Here is a 17,978-nt window from a genome sequence, read left to right on the forward strand (position 1 = left end):
TAGTACCGATGAGTTTCATGTGATGCTCGCAGGACCCGCCACTCGCCTTCAAACTCTGAGGCCACCAGCCACAGATAACTCCGTGGCCTGATGGGTTGTTAAGCAACCGTGGATGCCAGTTGGGATAATTTGGTCCAACAGAGTCCTCACACCTTCGATGTCCTGTTACCTATTGATGACCTAATGTCCTCAACTAGGGACCGCACCCTCAATGCACACCAGAGTACTTATTATGGCCAAGCGGAACCGTGAGTGCAGCATTGGCTAATCTCGGAGCCAATCAGTGAGGCAAAAACTTCCCGTGTATCTATTACGTACATGCTATGCCAGACCAATGAAGGAAAGGACAACCGAGGTCAATTTGAAAGATGTTCATCAAACACAAACAGCAATTCTTTATTCACAAAGCAATAGCGTCGGATCCTTTGATCCCGCATAGCCTTTTCCTGTTGGCGCGCCTCTGATGGGGCAGGTGCAGTGAAGGAGCTGTGGAAAATCCACCCATTGTGATGTTCAGACGGTGACGTATGCCTCTGCACCACCCTTCACACACCCAAACACTCGAATGGCCCTTCCCTACATGCGCAAATGTTCCTCGGTACTGTGCATGTTTGAGAATCGTTGTCAACGTGTGATGGATGTGGAAGTGCAGGGAAGGAAAAAAATGTGGGAAGGTAATTCGACCTGTTCAGAGGTATAATTGTTTCTAATGGTGAGGGATTCGTTAGCACCTACGGGTTTTGACGGAGGTTGGTGGAGACTTGAAGACCGAAGAGTTCGAGTTGGACGGAAGGACGACCAGATGGTTAATTGTGAAGGAATAACCGTGTGAGTGGATTGAATGTACAGACTGACGGAAGGACGATAATAAACTAACTGCGAGGTTGAAGGAAAGACCGATTGGGTGAAGGAGGGGTTGTTTATTTGAGGTTTCATGAAGAGGATTCTCGGTGGATTGAGGGAATTATAAGCAGCAAATGTAGACACATCACACTGGGAATACACAGACTATCCTCACAATGTATTTCCCAGCCTCCCCCCTCACCATCACCCCCATCAATCTATTGGCTTTTGGGGAAAGGTCTACCACCGACATAAACTAATGAAATAACTCATGCTGGGGAATCCTTCCTGTTAACGAATGCTCACCCCCGGGTACATTTCCAAATCTCTCGCAGTACATTAAAATATTCAAATCAAAAACTTGTTATTGCACATAAATTCACACCGCCATTACCTTCACCATGCACGGTGGTATTTTTTTTATTGAACCATCTCATACACAAGGATATGTTTGTATAATTTTCCGAAGCGGAGGAATTTCTATGATCAAAGCGATAAACATGAGAACATCACGTCCCGTCATCGTCATGACGTACGTACGTTTATTCATCCGGCAATCGATGATACAAACTCAAAGATTACATTTGATCAAAAGACAGGATGTATCATCACCATAGAGCATCCTCGTGTAACTACGAATGATTGCGGCTGACACACATGGATATACATACATGTATCTACAACACCAAAACGTTTTTCCAATATAGTTATATATATATTTTTTGGTTCAGTTTGAAATACAAAATAAAACAGTCATGAGCCATTTAACACAAACGAACTTCTCATTTAATTATTATTAATTCTTCAGTACTCCCCACCACCCAAATACAAACACAAACTTGTCTATGTCCACATGTGCTTACAACCAGAACGTTGTAGTGTCATATTAAACATAATACTCTACTTTGTCATAAATTCCCATCCTGTTCAACTCTGGACCTGAAGTGTTGATTTATAAAGGTGTGTGTGTGTGTGTGTGTGTGTGTGTGTGTGTGTGTGTGTGTGTGTGTGTGTGTGTGTGTGTGTGTGTGTGTGTGTGTGTGTGTGTGTGTGATACATGAAGGTTGAGGAAAGGAAGGAGAGGAAAGGGAGAGCAAGGACATAAGGAGAGCAACTCAAAGGGGGTAAAAGCCAAAAGTTCCACCATATTTGTTTGTACGTAATAAGTAGATAGCCCCCAATGGCGTTTATTGGAGAAGATTTTTTTTTTTTTAAACATGCTTACAAACAGCATGCATTTCTTGGCAGAGTTGGAAGTTGCTTTCGCCTCAAAATTTTATCATGGCTGTTTTAATCAAGCAAAGACATAATTATTATTTCTCATTATATGATCCCAGGTTTACCTCCTGATTGCTATGGATGACTCCTGGGCTTGCAGGATGGCCTCAAGGTATTCACACTCCCCTCTAAGTTTGAATCCCGACCCAGCTATCAACTGTCATCCCAGTGTTTCACAGGCAGGGTGATTCATCGTTGTGCGTTCCGTCCCTCGGATGGACGTTAAACTGGGCGTCCCGTCTGCCAGGATTAGTTGGTGGACGTAAAAGATCGCAAGCTGTCCTTCCCAAAGAGTAGGCGAGCCATCGCCGGCGACCTGAACAAATTTAAAATTTCTGCCCGACCACTGCTGGGAAGGCAATGGCAAACCACCCAGCCATGACCCTTGCTGCGTTGGCAGCACCTACGCTCAGTAACCGAGTATGGTCCATAAGAATCACAATATCACTGTGTTGTTCATTATCCCCATCTCTCATTATCCTTCATGTATTATATTATGTACAAACTCCTCAATTAGTCTTTGGTGGCGAAAAAAAATTCCAAAACAATTAGATGTTCTCAAATACATTTTTCCATGAAGTCAGAAGAAGTGACTTTAAAGCACAACGTATAATTTGACCGCTTAACCTGTTTGTAGATGTACCTAACCTGTTGTTTGTAGATGTACCTAACCTGTTGTTTGTAGATGTACCTACAGGCTATTTTGCTGAAAAAGGAATGCAGTAGCTAATGTCTTTGGTTGAGATTTTTAGATCCTCGTGGAGGATCTCCAAGTCTTCCTCACGTTGTTCTTCATCTTCTTCTTGTGGACTTTTTTGTTTCACAGCCTACAGTTTTCATCGAAACTTCCTGAAGCTTGGCATGTATATGTAAAAATACCCTACGCAGACAGTAACCATCTCCGATTTTGAAGATTCCTTCCAGAAAAAAAAGTTATGGCGTCAAAATATCTCCGCTAATGGAAATCGCCTAAAAAATTATCTCAAACTAGGCAAGCTTTTTGAATTCTGTTTGTGGAGATCGATCAGGGCATTAGCAGAGATGAATTACCGCACATACGATACATCACTATGACGTCATATATCATTTTTTATGACGTCATTCCTATTTTTTGACATTTTTTGTTTCACAACCCAGAGTTTTCATCGGATCTTCGTGAAACTTGCCATGTATATGAAGAAAGCCCACGCGCAGGCAGTAACCATCTCCGATTTTGGAAATTCTTCCTAGAAAAAAAAGTTGACGTCATAATATAGCCGCTAATGGAAATCGCCTATACCATTGTCTCCGTAACTAGGCAAGCTGTTTGAATTTTGTTTGCGGGAATCAAGCCAAGCATTAGCACAGATAATTTATCGCAAACTTGATACATCACAATGACGTCATCATTAAGAGGACGAGGATCTTAGCTCATTTGAGCTTGTTCATCCCTAAGTCAGTTTTTCTCTTTCTTGAACAATTTCTCACTTCCGTGCTGTGAGGGACAACTTGTAGTGCTTGTGCTTCATCGATAGACCGAACGATGGAGTCAGGTCGATGTCCTCGCCTGGCTGTGCCTCGATGTGAAGCTGCTGCAAAAGGATCGCCATGAAGAGGAAAACTTCCATGCGAGCAATCACTTCCCCGGCGCAGCGCCGCTTTCCCATGCCGAACAACAGCACGTTGTTGCAAACCATGCGGTCGATTTGACCGTCGTCGTCGATGAAGCGCTCCGGTATGAAGTGCTCCGGGTCTTTCCAAACGTTTCTGCAAAACCAGCGAGAAATGTCGATCATTACTGTGAAACCTTGTTCACTTTCAGTGCAAAACTTACGCTCGGCTTGTTCTCATGCGGAAACTCTTCGAACTCTTCTCATGATTTTATTGCAAAACTTGGATGTCTGGCTTTTAAAATCGAAATGTCCGACTCGCAATGGAGTGTAACGATGTTTGGGGGAAAAGGCTGCCATGAAGAGTAATCCATGGAGTTTTAAAAAAAATACAGTGGATAACTTCCATAAAACCGATCAAGGAGACAATCTCACGCTGACGGCATGTTTTTAACAATTGGTCGAGAAAAAAAACCCCTCCTTTTATCAGGATATATATTTTTTAAGTATCACGTGATCCTGAATTTGAAAAAACAATGGGTAATTATAAGGAACAGAGCGACGTGGTTATTTATTTTTTAATTTTTACAAAAAAAGGGACCAAGTACTCGAACAAACACACAGAGCCAAAATGAAAACTTCACGTGGGCCGAGATTGTCGATCAGACACCATTCCAAAAACACACAAGTTTATAAACCTTCTTAAACTGATCCTTCAAAGCTTTGCCACTGTCATCTTCCAACATTCTTTTGCCCCCCCCCCTCCCAACTTTTCCATGTATTTTGAATAATGAGCAATTTCCTTGCTGAAAATAATTACATTAAAATATGCAAAGAGATCACCACGAACACCTCTCTACACGGTAATGGCAATCGTGAGATTTTAGAAGCCGGGAGTGGATGTAGATACAAGGTGTGTCAATTTTTATTGAGACATCCTGTAGCGATGTGATAATACGTTACCTGTCATGGTTTGCTTGCCATTGGTTCACAAACACACAGGTATTTTTGGGAATGAAGTAACCTTCAAATACAACGTTTCTCGTGGTGCTACGGAGGGGACATGAGAGAGAGAGAGAGAGAGAGAGAGAGAGAGAGAGAGAGAGAGAGAGAGAGAGAGAGAGAGAGAGAGAGAGAGAGAGAGAGAGAGAGAGAGAGAGATTAGCTCATTAATTAACTTCATTTGTTTCAAATATAACAATGAGTCAACAATGATTTTGTTTTTCTGCCACTTTTTATACATCTCGGCACACTGACCAATGTGGGATGGTCATAGGGATAAAAGAGGAATGGCGGAACAGTTCCAGCATGAAAGCCTCAGTGTATGGAAGATTCGGCTTGTCCGTAAGCCTCGGGAAATTATTCCTGTCCACCGTTGCATCTGGGGATGTAAATAAAAGGAGGAAACAGCACTCTTGGATTGTGACGAACTCAATTGTGAACTCATCAAAACAAATTCTGATAATGCGACCTTAAGCCTCGTTCTCACGGAAAAATAATCTATTGTCAGGGATGCAACTGGCCAATGCGGGATGGTCATACACTGACCAATGAGGGATATTCTGCTCTGCAATCATGGAAATACTATTGCATGATTTTACGGTACCGGGAATCTTACCGTTGTGGCTAACAATTGAAACGCTTTTTAAAATTCTGCCTTTTTCTAATAAAAAAATATTCAGTGCATGACACTTTACAACAGAATATAGTCATGGCCACACGCACACGAAGCGAAACGCTGGGTGAGGCAATTTGTTCACCTTGTCTGTCTGTCCGTCCGTCTGTCTACAAACGTCAGTTTATGATCGAGGAACAACTTGATTTGAATTGAATGTTATATTTTGAACACAAATCGGAAAAATAACCTGTAACCTGTGTGGCGGTCAAACAAAATAGAAAAAAATTACTGTTTTTAAGGATGTCATAAAGGACACAAACAACAGGCACGAATAACTAATGTAACGTGATATGGTGGTGTTAAAGTCGGTGCATCAATGGCGGTAAACTTCCAGAATTATTATTTGTTTTTTTTCTACAATCTTCAAAATCTTTATTTTGTTTCAATTGAATTATATCCTTGAACACTGTAAAACAAAAATCACCTATTTGGCACTTCCGTTGAACCATACGTGGACAAAATATTACAGCATTTTGGTCGCGACGACGTGGATCAAATTTGCCACACAAAAAGCCCGCCCAGCTCCTTATTTCTCAAGACTGCGTGGGCTAAGGTGTTCTCTGAACTCTCTCGTTATGAAAAGCGATCGACACGGCCATAGATTGTGCTTCTGGAATCTGGATGATGTTCCCCACAATGGGCCAAAATTGCATTACTCAGTAACATCGGAGGCTCTGTCGTATGCTTGCTCCGAGCAGCGGCAGTGTCGAACATCTCGTTTTTGACTTGTGCAAATGAAAATGGATGCTGGTTCATGGGGAAATAGAGCTGAAAAATGTATCTGTAAGTAATTGGGTTCACCTCGCTATGCATGATGTAAATATGTTTTTTGTTCAGCTACGTGTCGGACGAACAGTGTATAACTTACCGATCTCTTTTTGAATCTTCTGCTGAATTTCAGGAAATTTTGCTAGGTACAGCAAGCTCCAGCTTAATGCAGTTGAAACCGTGTCAAAACCTGGTTGTGGGAACATAGAGTAATGCAAATATAATTAAACTAGAGGGGAGCACTCGGGAGAGTGCAAAACCTCCGCCGCCAATACTGCTGGGTCACTCAAGTGAACCTTATATCTTATTCATTAAATATGATGTCAACAGTGCTGAGAGTTATAGTTCTTTTCTCCAACATTTTTGGGAGGGGGGGTTGGAAATCACTTAAAACATGTAAAAATGCAAAAAAAAAAATCGAAATTTTGTTGAAAAAAAGTTGCAAAAATTTTTTTTCTCTGACAATTTTTTTTTGGGGGGGTTGGAAATCACTTAAAACATGTAGAAATGCAAAAAAAAATCTTTTTTTGGGGTGGGGGGGGTAACAATTTTTTTGGGGGGTTGGAAATCACTTAAAACATGTAGAAATGCAAAAAAAATCTTTTTTTGGGGGGGGGGGGGTAACAATTTTTTTGGGGGGTTGGAAATCACTTAAAACATGTAAAATTGCAAAAAAAAAAAAAAAATTTCTCAAACAATTTTTTTTGGGGGGGGGGGGTTGGAAATCACTTAAAATATGTAGAAATGCAAAAAAAAAAATCTTTTTTTTGGGGGGGGTAAAAAAAAATTTGGGGGGTGGAAATCACTTAAAACATGTAGAAATGCAAAAAAAAAAATTCTCAAACTATTTTTTTTTGGGGGGGGGGGACCAAGTCCAAAATTTAATGGCATGATCCTTGGACCATGCCTAACCCCACACCAAGTTTCGTTGAAATCCGTCGAGGAGTTTTTCCGTAATACTGTTCACAAACAAACAAACAAACAGAAAGGGGTGAAAACAGTAACCTCCATCCATCTTCGAAGATGGCGGAGGTTAATGATATTCCTCATTTGCACAGGTAAGTTTTCATCGTATGATTAAAGCACAGCAGAGGTGCGTACCTGCACCGAACAGGTCTGATACGGTAGAGGTGACTTGCTCTTTTGAGACTCGATGATTGGCATTTTCATCCAATTCGGTTTCTTTGCTCATAGCAATGAAAGAATCCGTCACGTTTGAGAGGTTGTTCTGCGGGAGTAAGTGGAATAAAATAAGAGTTTAATAAGCGTTGCATTTTGAGCACATACTGCCTAAGTAATAGAAGGAATGGCATGGGTAGATATGGACACTGAAACATACCTTGTTCATTGCATTTGGTTTGTAATGCTCCAGCACATTCTTCTCAATGAACGAATTAAACATGTCCATGAGCTCTTTGAACCTTTTCAAACGAAGGTTTGGCAGATACTCCAGAATCGGTATGAAGTCTGCAGAGTTCTCAGTGCTTGCCACCTTCGTGAATTCGTCAGCGGTATTCACTATACAGATGAATTCCTTGTCGTCATGGTCAAAACGCCGACCAAAGACGATAGCGGAGATGACGTTGGCAACGGACACCGTGATAAGTTCCACAGGATCGAATGGCCCATGCTTTGCCATCATATCGAGACACACCTGCACGAAGTATCGTGCCTCTGACCACACGTGTTGCTCGAGCGCACATGAGCATTCAGTGTTCTCAGCCTCTTCTGAGCACACGGTGCGCAGGGCGCTTTGCGCAAGATGCTTGTGAGCCTTCCACTCAGCATTGTACGGCTTGTTGAACGCTATGCTTTGACCTTTACTTATGAGTTGCAGTGACTTTAAGTTGGGACGTTCAGCGAAGTCCTCACCCTGGATTACAAGAGCTTTCTTAATGATGCTCAGGCTATTGAGGACGACGACAGGCCGTGAGCCGATTTTCAAGCTGAACACGTGTCCATACTTGTTTACCATCTCAGAAAGGACGCGATGCGGTTCCCTTCCGAGCTGGAAGATGTTCCCCACAATGGGCCAAGGATAGGGTCCTGGGATGGAGTGAACCCCGTTTCGTCGCTTCCCCGAGGCGCGGTGTAGAGTCACGAGTGCCAGGAAAATGGTGCTGAAGATGAGCATGCCGCTCGGTAGTGATGGCCACCATACCTCACTGGTCATCAAAGCACCGGCCATCTCAGCAATGCACCAACAGTATCTATGGTTTAAAACGAGAGAAACATGCATCTTTAAACTGAAACAAAATTCTATGGAGTTTATACGACAGGCAAAAATTCATCAAAAAAAAATCGTTTTACAAGGCCATGGTATAAAGTCTTATGTATGTATGCAGGTATGTAAAAAACCAGGGCAGAGTAGCCATCTATAAATCATCAATAATAGGTACCTGCTATCTGGTGCCAACTATGAGAGCATGGTGTCTGCCATTGCTAGTCAAGGTATTGCCATATCAGTGTCATTGAAGCTTTGTTTAAGAAAGTACGTAGTTTAACATGCTTCTCATAGACTGATGCAAGGAAAGTTATTGTAAATGCAAAAACACGTAATCAAGTCCGATTTCGTTTCAGGAAGGGATGTGGGAAAGAATGAGGGGTACGAATGAGTGGAGGTGAGCAGTGATCCTGGATTTGGGTAGTTTCGCCATAAGGAGGTTGAAGGTGGACCGCGTGTACCCTGCAGAAACCCGAGGGGGACAAAGTACGAAAGGAGCAGATGGTACAAGACCAGAAAGGAGGCGGTAGAAGACAGAGAGACCACCGACCTGTCTGTAATAGCAAGGTGACAAACCCGTAGACTCGGCTTCATCGCGGGAGATTCCAATAATCTTGAAGGCCTCGGTTTCCGCGGCATCAAGCAGAGAAAGCTGAGATTCCACCCTTAACGACTGCCTTCAACTTGGAATCATAAACTCCGTCCCTTAGGAGTGACTGGCAACCCATCAGAATATGTTATAACAACCTACAAGGCCTTGGTGTGTTTCAGGTTTTCAGTAGCTTGTTCACCCTATGTCTACTTCTTACCCTCCCCTCTACTCGACTGTCGGTGTCCCCCCCACCCCCTTTCCATTTTGTTAAATTCCATACTGCCGTCGCTCTTCTACCAGCCTCAACCATGTGTACAAAATGCAACCACAAACTTCATCAAATATATAAAACACATTTATTATGTCTACACATAGGATGCACTCCAGCATCTGCTTGCAGTCTGCAAGCATGTCCCACCAGTAATTGTAAGGAACATCATGCATTTAAAGTTTTCGCGGTTCACGTTCACGTGTCTTGTACGGTTGCATCACACTCCGCGCGGTTTCTTTGAAACCCTGAACGAACCATCTCGCGCTCGCGTGCGCTGCTGAGCATGTTGCGCAGTCGCGTGTCGAAACAAAACCGATCCCAAAAACTCTTCGCAAGCACCTCACTCACCAACACCGTGCACACGCAAGGTGACCGTACCTTGTGATCTACTGCAATCAGGGCCGGATTTTCCAATAGGCCATTGGCCTAGGGCCCACCAGTAACTGGGGGCCCACCGGGAACTTGTGGGTTCTCTGATCGGCCAAGGAGTAGGCCAGTAGGCCCTATAGTAAAATGAATAAAATAAAATAAGGTAACGAAAAATATAACAGCACATTTTTAAATGCCTGTTTCCCACCATCTATCTATCTGCAGATTATATACATTATGTGTTGTATTTAGTGGACTTCATTGTTATATTACGTGTGTTTTTGTGTTCTTATTTTGTGATATTGGTATCTTTTATACTAGAACTCATTTATCAACTCGTAGAGTGTGTGAATGCCAGGGGCAAACAGTTTGAACATTTGAGGGATTAATATGTTTATTATTGATATGCTTGTACAATCAATAAGATACATTTTGTTTTTTATTACTGTATAACTACTTTTGCAGCCCCCTGTATATGTGTGTGTGTGTATATATATATATATATATATATATATATATATATATATATATATATATATATATATATATATATATTTTTTTTTTTTTTTTATTTTTTTTTTTTTTTGCAGCCCCCTGTATATGTATATATATTTGCAGTTCCCTGTATATATATATATATATATATATATATATATATATATATATATATATATATATATATATATATATATATATATATATATATATATATATATATATATATATCTGCAGCCCCTGTATATGTATATATATATATGTATATATTTGCAGCCCCCTGTATATGTATATATATATATATATATATATATATATGTATATATATATATATATATATATATATATATATATATATATATATATATATATATATATATATATATTTGCAGCCCCCTGTATATGTATATATTTGCAGCCCCCTGTATATATATATATATATTTGCAGCCCCCTGTATATGTATATATATATATATATATATATATATATATATATATATATATGTATATATTTGCAGCCCCCTGTATATGTATATATATATATATATATATATATATATATATATATATATATATATATATATATATATATATATATATAATATTTTGGGGGGGCCCACAAGCAAGTAAATCTGGTCCTGACGGCAATCCTATTTGGCAAATGGAGCAACAAAATTACGAGCATTTCACATGTCCAGTAAACTTGCGGCGACTTCTCGTGCACGCGCTTCTCTCGAATTGGTGTGACATCATTGTTTAATCATCAACACACCGCAGGCATGAAAATACTTTGCTCGCTTTTGTTTGTGGTTGGACCTGTTTATCGACGTTGTCACTTAAAAACATGACAATGAAAGGAAAGGAAAACAAAACGCTGCGAAGAATCGGGGCAGAATGACGATGATCACAACCGTGCTGGCCCGAGAGGCACAGCTCAGGTACTGTTACGTTACACCTTTTTGCGGTGTTCCACATTTTCAAAGTTACGTTTCATTAAAGCCTCATGATAAATACACTTTTCACGCGTTGCTCAATTAACTTCGGAAGCAAAACACGCAAAACGTTTGGAGCTTTCTTCCTTTCGTTGCCTCTGCCACCGAAGGTGCACGGAGGTGATATGTTCACCCCAGTCTGTCTGTCTGTCTGTCTGTTTGTTTGTTTGTTTGTTTGTGAACAAAATATCTCAAAAAGTTGTGGATGGATTCGGACGAAACTTGGTGAGCAGGTTGGGTATGTAACGAGGAAGAATTTATTTGATTTTAGTGAAGATCTGAATCCGGATCCGAGAATTTTAAAAGTGATTCTTCACAATTGACTGATGGAGCTAAAAGGACACATAGCACGACATCGCAAAAAAGTTGGTGGAGTTGGACAGGTGACAAGAACAATCCGACTAGATATTACTTTGTGTCTGAATGCAGATCCGGTCTATCAGTGGAATCCAAAACATAAACCAATCAGTCTGGCGGAGGTATGCGCTCCACCAAGTGCCCCTCCAGTTTAACACTTTGATTGTTCTCTCAGCTCTCTTCGAGAAATTGACCGTCTTCCTGGTAATATTACAGTACATCGATCCATCAAGTCTCAGGTGGCATATAAAAGATGCCTGCATTGCTTTACAGCATTGCGTTCCAGGAATGTTATTTCAACAGAAAAATCACTTCCACGACAATCAATCAATCACGCCAAAAAAACAATCGACATTTGCCTCGAATGTTTGCAATTGCACTCTTACCAACAAAAACGAAGAGAGAAGCACTCGCTTTGCCAAGCTGGAACTTCTTGAACTTCTGTTTCCACTTTGCAGAGATGCGCGAATCACTCCTGCGAATTTCCCTTCTGTGCGTGCACAGCTTCCATGCTTTTATAGCAGGCAACTCCCGCCCCAGAGCCAGCAACCAATGGGGCGCTCCTCATGCTCCGCACGAACCTGGCCCGTGGGGTGGCTTCATTTTGGTGAACCCGTGACCCAGGTCTTTCTGCAAACTGTGTCTGCACGCAAAGCGTGCACCTTCACACTGCACGCCCATTCCGGGTGGTCGCCGTTTCACAACCGGTGCGTTTTACAATCACTGGACACTGGGGTACGTGCGTTGGGGGGGACTCACGCTTCTTTTGAACCGTTTGTTTTGCATCCATTAAAGTTCCTTCTCGAGTTCACTTTGTGTTATTAACTTTGTAATCCTGTATGTGCAATGCAATCAAATGATGAACGAGTGTCTTTGACGTTGCTGTCAATTTAGTCACGCGAGTTTCACCTCCTCTGGGTGACATTGACGGATCATTCTTTGGGTTTGAAATTATTTTGATATTTTGAGTTTATGTAGTAAATAAGCATTACACTTGATACAAATATGGTGACGACGAGGGCATACCCTTTCTTTCGTCTTCGGTGGTGCAGATGGAGTCTCACGGCTAGGATTACACTTGGTGTTTTGCATTTCCCTTCTCCACCATACTAATATATACACTAAATGGACTCTAAAATCAAACTCAAAGATAAAAGGAGGACGTTTAGCTTTTCAGTCGCCTATCACCAAACTTTACAAAGATCTATCTGCTATTAAAAAAAAAGTTATATAATAACTAGAAGGGCACTCGGTGGAGTGCGTACCTCCGCCGCGCAATGCCTGGTCCACGAGAACATATCGGGCCCAATACATTTCTGAAAAATCATGCAAAACAGTACTATATAGTTTATTTTTAGCTCTATCTCTCAATGGTGAAAAATCACTGAAAAAAATTCTAGTCGTCGGATCGGGAACCAGATCTTCACAAAGATCTAATCAGTTCATCCTTCTCACACATCGAACCTGTCCACAAAATTTCATCCGAATCTGTCCACAATTTTTCGAGATATCCTGCACACAAACAAACAAACAAACAAACAGACAGAGAGGGGTGAAAACATAACCTCCTTCACCTTCCGTGGCGGAAGTAAATGAAGGGTTCAAATCCAGATATCTGCAGGTAGTGCACAAAAAAGTGGAAACAACAATACAATGTCACTTCGGGTGTTGGGCCACGACACGCATCCAGGACAGCATGGATACTTCATGGCATGGAATCGACAAGGGTCTGGGATTGTTCTGCGGAAATGTGGCACCATTCTTCCAACAGGAAGTCTTCCAACAGGAAGTCTTCCAATTCATGTTGGTTTGATGGTGGTGGAAACCACCTGTCTGAGGTGCCTCTCCAGTTATTCCCACAAATGCTCTATACGATTGAGGTTCGGTGATTGGGAGGGCCATGGAAGATGGGTAACTTCGTCCTCGTGCTCCTCAAACCACCTGGTGACAACACGTGCCCTGTGGACTGGAGTATTATGATCATAAAAGACACCCCTTCCTAGCAAGTAAGAAATGCTGCATCATGGGAGGCAGCTGATCACTCAGGATGGTAATATAGCATGTTGAAAAAAACCCCTGCCTTCCAATGGAATGAGTGGACTAGGCACGGAACCTCCATCCATCATGGAACCTCCAGAACCTCTTCCTGTTGAAACTATAGAGCTCTCTCTGGGCCGTCACCACACGTGCACGCGTTGAGAACATGGTGAAGGACGACTCCTCAGACCATATCACATTCATCCACTGCTTGACAGTCCATTACCTATGCTCCTTGCACCACTGGACCGACAAACGGGCATTGCCAGGTGTTATAAGTGGTTTGTGCACAGCAACCCAGCTATGGTATACCACCTTGTGAAGTTCCTCTCAGACCATTTTTAATGATACAGGATGCTCACGATCCACATTGAGCTCCGCATGCAGTTTGTCCACCATCGCTGTCCTGTTTCACCTTGCAGTCCGGACTAATGCCCATGCATTAGGTTTGTTGGGTTTGTGCTTCCGTCCACTGTCGCCCTTCAATGATGACGTCTTTCCTTCTTTTTCATGAATAAAAAGTATCCTGAACTTTTTGGATAAAGTATCCTGACCATCTTTTCTGACTGATGGTATAACGGACAAATTAAATTGAAGGTTGTGAAGTGAGCCCGATGAATATATTGTTATGGATCTGGAAACCATTTGCATTCAACATACAGGTCCCAAAAGTCAGTTATCCCGTTAAGTGCATGTGTAGTCAGATCCCTTTCCTTTTGTCTAGTGGGAGAATGAAAAACGTGCGTTGCGACTTCTTTTAGTTGGGTTATTAAATCTTTACATCTAACCAACAAGACATCTGCATGACCCCTCGGCCCGTCACGATCCACCGCCAACAGGCTGCACCACCAACATACCTTTGCAACGTTATACTGTTATTCATCAAGTTTGACCCCGTGTGGAAAGAGCGGTTGGAGTTTCCCGGCAGGGGCCAAGGCCCCGCCCCGGAAAGGTGGGCCTGAGGACCCTGTCCAATGAGGGACGGACAGCGAGGCGTTTTTCGCCAAGAGCCCCTCCCCGCGGTGGGAGGAGATATATCTCCAAGACTCTCTGAGTAAGGAGGAGTTCTCACGGTTGTTGGGTCAGGCAGTTTTTGTTCATGGTGGCTGTGAGCAGTCTGGTTCGTTCTTCATGGTGGCTGTTACGGGGAGAGGAGTTCTGTGTAGGAGAGTTCGTGTGTGGTTACGAGCAGTGGTCACGAGCAGCGGTTACGAGCAGTCACTTTGTTCACAGAGGCTGATGGTGGTTGGTCCTGTTTCACGGTGGCTGTTGCGGGAGTTCTGGGCTGTTTTGACCCTGACTGTTCGCCACGCGAGCACCGCCACGAGCCATGAGTCCCACACGTGCGACTGGGACCAAACCGACGACCTGTGGGCAGGTGCCACATTACAGAGTACTCCTTTTCCTTCGACAACCAGGTACCCACGAACTCTGACCCCCAACTTATCTCTCTTCACGGCTGCGAGGGTCAAATAAAGACTCTGGGGTTTCTTTTCTTTTTGTGTGTGTGTCTGCGTGTGGGCCCGTCTATAAGTAGAATTGTTTAAGTGTTTTTGCCTATTGTAAATATTTCCCTGCTTGCATATTCGCATCAAGTCTTGCCTTTGTTTTTATTTACTGTTAATAAATTTATTAGAAATGTTTCCAGTCCGTTTCTGTCCCTTCTTACATTGGTCTGGCATGGTCCGGGTCTGAGTATAAGCGGGGTTTCATCCCCGGTAATTGGTCTATCATAGACGGGACATCCTGGGCAGACCCCGCTCGACTGCAACAAGCCGGAAAGGTAGGTGGCAAAGCAGTAGTCACTATTGTGAATCTACCGCTGCCGGTAGAATAAATCCGGTTCGACCAGGCGTTCCGAGGGCATGGCTTCCCCCGTAGTTAAAATCGCGTAGCTACTTCGGTAAATTGGTTTTAGACAAACAGACCCTACGCTACGCGGTTGAGATATTGGCATCCACAGTAGGATAATCGACCCATCGGCTCGCGGAGTTATCCGAGCGATGGCCGACAATTCCGGGGAGTCTGGTGGAGACGACGTAGTTTCCTCCACCGAGCGGTCGTTCTCGCCACCGACCCCCGGCCCGCAACAATATTAAAGGGGGGAATCTTTCTCTACGTTTACCGACAAGCACATCTTGTCCCCAACTTACCCTATATATCCCCAGAGCACAGAAGGAAGGAGAAGATCAGGGAACAATGAGACTGCGAGTTTGGGAAATATCATGCAAAATGATTTAGTGTGAAATTCTACACCAACGTGCAATGCTAATGCTGTACATCAATCTCTACATAACATTACGGAATCACCGGCTCTATGCCTCAGACTCCTCCATCTGTGTGGCCTCAGTAGCTTCCTCACAACTTTCCCTTTTACGTTGGACTATTGCTTACCTTTCCAATTTTGATTTGTGTTTGTTTGTAAGCCAAAATGAATTGCCACCGGCAGGTGAACAGCACCATATTAGTACACCACGTCACGTTGATTGGCTGCAGGCCAACTACCATATTGGTATACCACAAAAGACCTTATGGAAGTATACTGGTTGTTCTCTATGACATTACCGTGAATGTTTAGTGGAGGAAAAATGTTTGCCAACTATTTTTGTGGAAATGGTCACCAAAATAAGTTTTTCTGACTTAACATGGGAAATGACAAAATACGTTTTCTCCTGCTGGAGCCAAATATTTATTTGGACACGCATGCTCGGAGGAGACAACTGCACTCGCGACCAATCAGATTACTTGGAAGATGGAGCCAAATTGCATTACCAGGAGATGCATGTTCCACAAATGTCCTGGGAGTTGTTAAAATGGAACATTCAAATACGATAGTCAATTTTACAACACTAACATAGTTATTAGTGTTATAAAAATTTGATAAGACACATGTGCATGGCTTTTTCTGTGAGATTCTATGTACATACAAATGGTGGAGAAAAAAAAATGGAAAACAAGGGGTGGAAGCACATACTCAACAAGCGTGACGCATTGGCACTAGTCCGGACTGCGAGGTAAGACAGGAGAGTAATGGTGGCCAAACTGTGTATGGAACTCCATGTGGATCGTGAGCATCTTGTATCGTCGAAAACGGTCAGAAAGGAACTTCACAGGATGGGATACCATATCCGGGTTGCTATGCACAAACCGCTGATAAGACCATCCTGGCAACCCCGTTTGTGGGTCAAGTAGTGCAAGGAGCAATGGACTGCAGAGCAGTGGAGGAATGTGATATGGTTTGATGAATTGTCCTTCACCATGTTCTACAAAAATGTATGTGTGCCGGCCAGTGTGGTGACAGCCCAGGGATCTCTTGAGCCCTGAGTGCCTGGTTCCACCAGTAAAAGGTTCTGGTGGTTCCGTAATGGTGTGGGGCGCATTATTCTGGTTCACTCATTTCATTAGTAGGTAGGGTTGATACAGCACCCGATGTTACCATCATGGGCAACCATCTGCATCCCATGATACAGTATTTCCTCCCTGCTGGGATGGGTGCCTTTCAGGATGACAAGGATCCAGTCCACGGGGCACACGTTGTCACCGGATGGTTTGAGGAGCACGAAGACAAAGTTACCCATCTTCAATGGCCTTCCCAATAGTCACACTTCAATCCCAGAGAGCATTAGTGAGAATGTCTGGAGAAGCGCCGAAGACAGCGGTTTCCACCTCCATCAAACGAACATGAATTGGAGGACTTGCTTGTGGAAGAATGGTTCCACATTCACGCAGAACAGTTCCAGACCCTTGTTGACTTCATGCCACATCGTATACATGTCGTCCTGGATACACATGGTGGCCCAACTCCCTACTAAGTGACATTCTGTTGGTGTTTCCAATTTTTGTCCACAACCTGTACATGCTACTCACGTCTCCGCATGCAATAGCACTGAGACCCATTCCATTTTTTTCAGATTAATCTTCATTTCAGAAAAAAATATCCATCTTTCAATGACATAATATGCAAAGAAGCAGAAATTTGGAGCCTACTCGTGCACCTCATACCACCTCCCAGATCATTGTGAGATCCGAGCAGTGAAAACCAGAACGGGGGATTCCAAGCACTCTCAGCAAAACTCAATTCACCTTTTATTTAAATAACCATGTACACAAAAAAGATTAAAACAAATACAAAAATAAAAAAAATGGTCAGCAGGATCAGGTTTTTGGCCCAGGTTTTTTTCCTGAACCTTCAGGCCAAGGCTGACGTTCGACTTGAGGTACAGGTATTTGTAAGTTTTAACTCACCTACTCTTTGGGTGACAGATGCCATTTATGACAACCAACGAATGCTGGCAAACAGGACACCCATTAGAGGTAGTGCACCCTTCGTGATGTCCAACCTGATCCGATTAAAGGGGTTCTAAAAAGTTACAATCAATTAAATAAATAAACTACACAGTTCATAGAACACCGTACCCCACACAGTGTTAAGGTATATGATTCAATTGTAATAAAATAATGATTTTTAAAAGTCATATAAAAACA

At 42.7% G+C, this 17,978-nt stretch overlaps 1 protein-coding gene across 2 annotated transcripts; it reads right to left on the reverse strand.

Moving 5' to 3' along the window:
- Positions 1-1,803: 1,803 nt before the first annotated feature.
- CYP1A1 (cytochrome P450 family 1 subfamily A member 1) lies at positions 1,804-12,123 on the reverse strand. Of its 2 annotated transcripts, XM_085896226.1 has the most exons (8): positions 11,843-12,058; positions 9,622-9,746; positions 7,496-8,366; positions 7,258-7,384; positions 6,257-6,346; positions 4,968-5,091; positions 4,674-4,760; positions 1,804-3,867 (listed from the first exon to the last, which is right to left on the reverse strand). In XM_085896226.1, exons 3-8 carry the CDS (start codon positions 8,342-8,344, stop codon positions 3,585-3,587), a joined length of 1,560 nt encoding a protein of 519 aa, XP_085752352.1. In that variant the 5' UTR covers positions 8,345-8,366; positions 9,622-9,746; positions 11,843-12,058; the 3' UTR covers positions 1,804-3,584. The 2 variants fall into 2 exon arrangements, with proteins under 2 accessions (XP_085752352.1, XP_085752351.1); XM_085896225.1 differs by lacking the exon at positions 9,622-9,746 and having other exon boundaries at positions 11,843-12,123.
- Positions 12,124-17,978: the final 5,855 nt, after the last annotated feature.

This window comes from Eptatretus burgeri, chromosome 9, assembly GCF_056783735.1.
Source record: "Eptatretus burgeri isolate ZD-2024b chromosome 9, Ebu_testis_v1, whole genome shotgun sequence".
Classification (NCBI taxonomy): Eukaryota; Metazoa; Chordata; class Myxini; order Myxiniformes; family Myxinidae; genus Eptatretus; species Eptatretus burgeri.